The sequence below is a fragment of the Borostomias antarcticus genome (genome assembly GCF_949987555.1).
Source record: "Borostomias antarcticus genome assembly, chromosome: 22".
Taxonomy (NCBI): domain Eukaryota; kingdom Metazoa; phylum Chordata; class Actinopteri; order Stomiiformes; family Stomiidae; genus Borostomias; species Borostomias antarcticus.
In genome coordinates, this window is record NC_140255.1 from 5,606,546 (window position 1) to 5,614,045 (window position 7,500).

Sequence of the window (7,500 nt, forward strand, 5' to 3'; positions counted from 1 at the left end):
ATGTTCCTCATGTTCCTCATGTTCCTGTGTTCCTCATGTTCCTCACGTTCCTCACGTTCCTGTGTTCCTCGTGTTCCTCATGTTCCTCATGTTCCTGTGTTCCTCACGTTCCTCACGTTCCTCATGTTCCTGTGTTCCTCATGTTCCTGTGTTCCTCATGTTGTCATGGCACATTCACGCACACACAGACATACACCAGTGTTTGCCATGTCTCTCCTATTATGTTATTAGCCTCTCTTACTCTGAAAATGTAATTTAATGTTATTTATTGCTTTATAAATGTTCTTAGCCGGTAGACAAACATACTCCAGGAGCTTGCTCGATCGCCTTGTTGAGAGGGGTCAGGGAAGAATGTTTACAGCTCACTTATCTGGCCCTCGGGTGATTACTGTTTTTTTGCTTCCCTCTGGAATATGTAGAGAGTGGGTCGTATGCCCACCTCCCTTGTTCTCTGTAAAGCGCATTGTGTTGCCTCTGGGTATGAAATGCGCTATACAAATAAAGCTTTGATTGATTGATTGACTGATTGATGTTCCTCATGTTCCTCATGTTCCTCATGTTCCTCATGTTCCTGTGTTCCTCATGTTCCTCATGTTCCTGTATTCCTCATGTTCCTGTGTTCCTGTGTTCCTCATGTTCCTGTGTTCCTCCAGCCTGAGAGGATAGACCCCAGCGCGTCCAGGCAGGGCTACGACGTCCGCTCTGACGTGTGGAGTCTGGGCATCACACTGGTACGTCCCTCAACACCACCTGATCACTACTGAACACTCTGATCACACTGGTACGTCCCTCAACACCACCTGATCACTACTGAACACTCTGATCACACTGGTACGTCCCTCAACACCACCTGATCACTACTGAACACTCTGATCACACTGGTACGTCCCTCAACACCACCTGATCACTACTGAACACTCTGATCACACTGGTACGTCCCTCAACACCACCTGATCACTACTGAACACTCTGATCACACTGGTACGTCCCTCAACACCACCTGAACACTCTGATCACACTGGTACGTCCCTCAACACCTCTGATCACTACTGAACACTCTGATCACACTGGTACGTCCCTCAACACCACCTGAACACTGATCACACTGGTACGTCCCTCAACACCTCTGATCACTACTGAACACTCTGATCACACTGGTAAATCCCTCAACACCACCTGAACACTGATCACACTGGTACGTCCCTCAACACCTCTGATCACTACTGAACACTCTGATCACACTGGTAAATCCCTCAACACCACCTGAACACTGATCACACTGGTACGTCCCTCAACACCTGGGGCCTCATTTATAAATGTTGCGTAAGTACAAAAGCGTGCGTAACCCATGCTGAGCAACTTTCTAAGCAACTTTCGGTATTTATAAAAAATGAGCTTCACGATAAATTGGCGGAAGGTGTGCGCAACTGTACGCACACTCCGACCCTCCCGTAACTACGATAAGCACGTTTCTGGAGAAAGGGGAAAATGCGACTCCAATGGCAGAGCAATGAAACTCGGGGAAAGTCTGCGACATATTGACATATTGAATAGTAAATACATCGGTCACTGCAAGAAACCCTCCAATGTGTCACACAGTTTAAACGGAATCAATCGCCACCGTAGCCTAATCACTTAATAATGTCTGCATTGCTTTGGATGTGTCTGTGAATTGACCCATGTGTCATAATATAATGTTATGTTGTAGGCCTATTAATTTATAGGCTATCCCGTGAAGCATCACTTGCAGTAGCCTATGAATAAAAGCCACATTACGTTGATAACACAACACGACACGAGCCTATAGGCTTATCAGAGTAATGATTCCGTATGTCGATGGCCTACAACTATAATAAGGCCTAAACCACACCAAACATATTTTGCATTCGCCGTTAGTTATTCAGTTAATCATTTATTTAGTGAATTATTCTTATTTTTAATTATCCACCTATTCATTCGTTAATATATTTATGTATTTATAGCCTATATTTGATTAGGCTTTTATGTAAACCCGAATGACCACTGAGGCAAGCCGCAATTACAATGATGTTGAGCGGTGAATGGAAATGTCCTACTTGAGGCAACTGTAGGCTACATTAGGCTATATTGTACATCATCATATATCCTCATATTGTCTTATGATTGTCATGTAGCAGGCATGCGAGGAATGTGGGCCTAAAAACGCATGTCATCCCAATGCTCACATGCCGCTTTGGTAGAATTAGCTGTGCGCAAAACAGCGCATGGAGGTGATGCGTCTCCAAGTTGTAAGAACACAAGGGAGCAAGTTAGATTATTAATTTGCCGAATCGTCACATGAAACCCATCCATGGACCCCATATATTTACAAGACCTCGATACAGGCACTGATATAGCTGGATTATAGTAGGCCATGACGCACGGGGCCTTGGATATGCCGGGACTTGGCACAGATGTTCCAATATGTGCTTGGCTATCCCGCAACATCCATTGGAACACACAGCTTCTATATGCCTACAGAATGTTTTGTTTTGAGAAAGTATGTGAAATGCACGATATCCCGGAAAATACACAAATTGGCTGCTGCAAAGAACCCTCAGATCTGTCGTACAGTTTAATTGGGGATAATTGCCTTAAGTAGTCACTATAGACCTACATGTTTGCATTGTTATGGATGTCATTGTAAATTGACCCGTTTATACGTTGATAAGTTAGGCCTTTTATTCATGGGCCACCCTGTGAAACATTACGTGCAATATAGATCCAAACCCCATTACCCATGCAACAACACTATAGGCTTATAATGATGATCAGTTTGGATATAAGCAGCCACCTAATAAGGCCTACCGCACTTAACAAATGCCAATATAGCCTGCATGATAGATAATTCATTATAATCTAAATGGGACCACTCAGGCCTAACAGGTGCTCTTATCAGTCGTGCACATGTGAAATCATCGTTCTGAAAAGATCCTTTTGCAGCGTCTCTACCTCGTTGACCAATACCTCCACCTCGCATCAGTAAAATGTCTCTTTCTCTTTCTGCCTTTTGCACTCGGCTCCATTCTCGTTGCATATGTTTTAGGGGCGTATCACTGACCATTTATAGGCAATTGTGGGCGTTAATTGGGGTGTGATCAGAACGCGCGTTCACGTGCGCCAAGTTGTGTTGATTGTGATTTATAAAGGGCAGCTGGCGTTGGCGTGCCTAAGTAAACATGGGTTGTGATACGCAGCGTTTTATAAATCAGAGATTTTTTGTGCGTATATTTTCGTACGTACTTAGCTAAGCAAACTTAGTTACGTGGATTCTACGCAACGTTTATAAATTAGGCCCCTGATCACTACTGAACACTGATCACACTGGTACGTCCACATCAACACCTTCTGATCACTACTGAACACTCACTGTGTGTGTGTGTGTGTGTGTGTGTGTGTGTGTGTGTGTGTGTGTGTGTTGCAGTATGAGCTGGCGACCGGTCGGTTCCCGTACCCCAAGTGGAACAGCGTGTTTGACCAGCTGACCCAGGTGGTGAAGGGCGACCCCCCCCAGCTCAGCAACTCTGACGAGAGGGCCTTCTCCCCCATGTTCATCAACTTTGTCAACCTGTGGTAAGGACTACAACTAACATGTCTGCCACAGAGAGGACTACAACTAACATGTTTGCCACGGATGTGCAGTGTTAGGACTAGTGCTAATAAACAGTCTTATTACAGCTTTCACTTATTTGATGCGGTGTGGAGTATGTCCCATTTGTATGCATAGAGCGTGCAAAGTACGTACCTTCTAGGGGCAGCTGTAGTGCGTACTTTCTAGGGGCAGCTGTAGTACGTACCTTCTAGGGGCAGCTGTAGTACGTACTTTCTAGGGGCAGCTGTAGTACGTACTTTCTAGGGGCAGCTGTAGTACGTACCTTCTAGGGGCAGCTGTAGTACGTACTTTCTAGGGGCAGCTGTAGTACGTACTTTCTAGGGGCAGCTATAGTACGTACTTTCTAGGGGCAGCTGTAGTACATACTTTCTAGGGGCAGCTGTAGTACGTACTTTCTAGGGGCAGCTGTAGTGCATACTTTCTAGGGGCAGCTGTAGTACTACTTTCTAGGGGCAGCTGTAGTACGTACTTTCTAGGGGCAGCTGTAGTACGTACTTTCTAGGGGCAGCTGTAGTACGTACTTTCTAGGGGCAGCTGTAGTACACACTTTCTAGGGGCAGCTGTAGTACGTACTTTCTAGGGGCAGCTGTAGTACGTACTTTCTAGGGGCAGCTGTAGTACGTACTTTCTAGGGGCAGCTGTAGTACATACTTTCTAGGGGCAGCTGTAGTACGTACTTTCTAGGGGCAGCTGTAGTACGTACTTTCTAGGGGCAGCTGTAGTGCGTACTTTCTAGGGGCAGCTGTAGTGCGTACTTTCTAGGGGCAGCTGTAGTATGTACTTTCTAGGGGCAGCTGTAGTGCGTACTTTCTAGGGGCAGCTGTAGTACGTACTTTCTAGGGGCAGCTGTAGTACGTATTTTCTAGGGGCAGCTGTAGTTCGTTCTTTCTAGGGGCAGCTGTAGTACGTACTGGTAGTAAAAAGTAGAAGTCTGCGATTCAGAGTGCAGCCTAGTTGTGTTTGTCCCCCACCTGGTGGCCAAAGCTGGTACTACCTTGAATCTGATAACCCATTAGTTTGGTTTAGTACTCTATTAACCATCATCTCTCCACCTCCCCAACCCCAAACAGCCTTACCAAGGACGAGTCTAAAAGGCCAAAATACAAAGAGTTGCTGGTAACTATTATATACCATTAAAACATCTATCTATCTATCTATCTATCTATCTATCTATCTATCTATCTATCTATCCATCTCTTGCTCGCTCTCTCTCTCTCTCTCTCTCTCTCTCTCTCTCTCTCTCTCTCATCTGTCTAATCTCTTCACATCCAGAGCTATACTCACTGACAGCTCCATAGGACTGAAGCAAGCTGTCATATGTGTGTGTGTGTGTGTGCGTCTCCCCCTCCAGAAACACACGTTCATATGTGTGTGTGTGTGCGTCTCCCCCTCCAGAAACACACGTTCATATGTGTGTGTGCGTCTCCCCCTCCAGAAACACACGTTCATATGTGTGTGTGTGTGTGTGTGCGTCTCCCCCTCCAGAAACACGCGTTCATATTGATGTATGAGGAGCGGTGGGTGGATGTGGCCAGCTACGTGTGCGCCATTCTGGACCAGATGCCCGCCTCACCCAGCTCACCCATGTACGCTGACTGAACAACAACAACAACCTGGAACAACAAACAAACAAAGCCATGGTGTAAAGATTTGCTTAATCCCATTATAGCAGTGTTAAAGAGAAGAAACGCCCAAAACACCATGTGAAATAGACTGGTGTTCATCTCAGTCACATCTGTATGATATACGCACGCACGCACACACATGCACACTGCACGCACGCACGCACGCACGCACACACACACACACACACGCACACCGCACGCACACACGCATGCACACACACACACGCACACCGCACGCACGCACACATACACACACACACACAAACACACACACTTATATATTTTAAACTTACACATACACACATGCACACACACTTCTGTTAGCTCTCTCTTCACACACACACACACACACACTCATATGTAAGTATATAATAGTAACTGAATGAATATACCATGGTCTTGGTTCATCTTGATGTGAGGCCTCATCTCTCTAATGTGGAAACAGTTACAGTGATTTAAAAATCTGGAACTATGTATTTATAGAGTTAAATCACTTGTGGAATATATGATTTGGAAGATTCTGATCGACATACTGGAATCATGCTCTTTGTGAATTTGTCCTGACTCCTCCATGTATGTGACTTTAAGCATTGTGTTTTGGTATCTTAAATGAAACCTTGCTTCTTAGGGTGTAAAGCAATTTAGACATGAGCAGGTGGTCCCTGGTCCTCCAGGGGGGGCTGCCCTCACCGTGCAATGGAATATGTGCTGATATATATAAATAATAAAAAGAGAGAAAGAAACATGTTGGGTTTGCTTTCAACTCATTTACTGCAGCGTTGCATTGTGAGCAAAGATGTGCTTATATTATGACCAGTGATTAGTTCATCCACATAAGACATGTCCTTAACATGAGCAGATACAGTGAGCTGCTATGTAGTGTACAGTTGCAACTTGCAATGATGTGTATCATTTTCAGAATGGTTGGACGGAACACCAATAAACTTTGTATTGAGATCGCCACATAATCGTGTAACCCCCCCTTATTGGCCCAGTCAAACAAAGTGGGGGTGTTAGAGAGCTAATTTCATGTTTAGGTCCAACTGCGATGACGATTTTTACAAAACTTTGTGCAGTGATGCGTGGGCATGTAGTCACTGGAGAAAGTTTAAACTGATTGCCCACAGGGTGGCGCTATAACAAGCGAAAATACTTAAGTTGCAAAAATTCAATCGGTTGCTGTAGCGTCCCCCGTGGCCAAATGGGGTTCATATTTTTGTGTGAGTATGGAATGGTCTACAATTTAGAAATTGGACACGAAGTCGTCGGATGAAATTTTGTTGTTGATATAAGCGCTTTTGTGAAATGTCACCATTTCGCTTTTATTACATTTTCAAGGGCCACATATATAGTTCAAATGTGGCTATGGTGTGAGGTCGAAATGGACTTCTCTGAATAAATTAATTAAATCTCAAGTGGACTTCTCTGAATAAATTAATGTAAAATAAATAAAGATTGCAAAAAAATAATAGATTCCCGTTTATGTGTAGCAGCAATTTCCAACGTGGATAGAGGTTTACCCATTGGTCCGCCTACCTCTCCACGCCCTGATATGATTGGTCCACAGACTTCAGGAATGGTCTCGCACCAATGAACGACAATACACGAGTAACGTCATCATTCGATGCCGGAAGAAACATTCCCATGTGTCAACCTCTAAAAGTGAAGAGTGGATGCACAGTTAGGTAAAATTAAACCTCAGCAATGTTATGCAATTTCCGCCCGATTATTTGCTTTGTGTGTTGGGCGATTGTGTGATTTGCACGTTTTGGCCTGACGTCCCGACGGATGTTTAGTATGAATATAGTGTCCCTGAAGCTGAAAGTCTCAGCATTGCTACTGGTGAGGCACACATTCCCCGGTCGCCCCTGTGTCACCTCATGCAGTGAGAGTCGTTTTCATCGGACTGTTTTCCAGTTTCTGCGGACAATGGCCACGAATGCTTCGGGACAAACGAAAATGCAGGGTAACAAGAAAATGAACCCGAAAGAGACTCTACGGCACGTGAAGTCACGAGAGCATAGAAAGCGGACCCAGGACTTGCACGGGCCAGCCACGGTGTACGTCCAGGTAGTCGGTGCGGGCAGCCGGGATAACGGACCGTCCCTCTATGTGTTCTCCGAGTTCAATAGGTAAGCTATCGCCAGGGCAGCCCTGCGGGGAGCATAGATGACCCACTGCTCCTACTCTGTCTCCTGAATCTGTGGCCTAGCTAAGACCTTTCCTCTCTCCTAGGTATCTGTT

At 45.2% G+C, this 7,500-nt stretch overlaps 2 protein-coding genes across 4 annotated transcripts in view; both read left to right on the forward strand.

Annotated features, from left to right (window-relative positions):
• The window catches only part of LOC311323897 (dual specificity mitogen-activated protein kinase kinase 4-like), a 13,766-nt gene extending 7,804 nt beyond the window's left edge, over nucleotides 1–5,962 (forward strand). For both annotated transcript variants that reach the window (XM_084456205.1, XM_084456206.1), the window contains 4 exons: nucleotides 654–731; nucleotides 3,443–3,591; nucleotides 4,702–4,747; nucleotides 5,117–5,962. In XM_084456205.1, the coding sequence (XP_084312331.1) occupies nucleotides 654–731; nucleotides 3,443–3,591; nucleotides 4,702–4,747; nucleotides 5,117–5,230 (387 nt within the window). In that variant the 3' untranslated portion in view covers nucleotides 5,231–5,962. The remainder of the gene's footprint in view (nucleotides 1–653; nucleotides 732–3,442; nucleotides 3,592–4,701; nucleotides 4,748–5,116) is intronic.
• Nucleotides 5,963–6,889: 927 nt separating this feature from the next.
• elac2 (elaC ribonuclease Z 2) overlaps nucleotides 6,890–7,500 on the forward strand; it is a 25,429-nt gene continuing 24,818 nt past the window's right edge. The window contains exons 1-3 of one of the 2 annotated variants that reach the window (XM_084455821.1): nucleotides 6,890–6,941; nucleotides 7,174–7,388; nucleotides 7,492–7,500. The exon at nucleotides 7,492–7,500 is cut by the window's right edge and continues 42 nt beyond it. In XM_084455821.1, coding sequence (XP_084311947.1) covers nucleotides 7,186–7,388; nucleotides 7,492–7,500 — 212 coding nt within the window. In that variant the 5' untranslated portion in view covers nucleotides 6,890–6,941; nucleotides 7,174–7,185. Of the gene's footprint in view, nucleotides 7,389–7,491 lie in introns of both variants that reach the window. The other variant, XM_084455820.1, reaches the window with a different exon arrangement.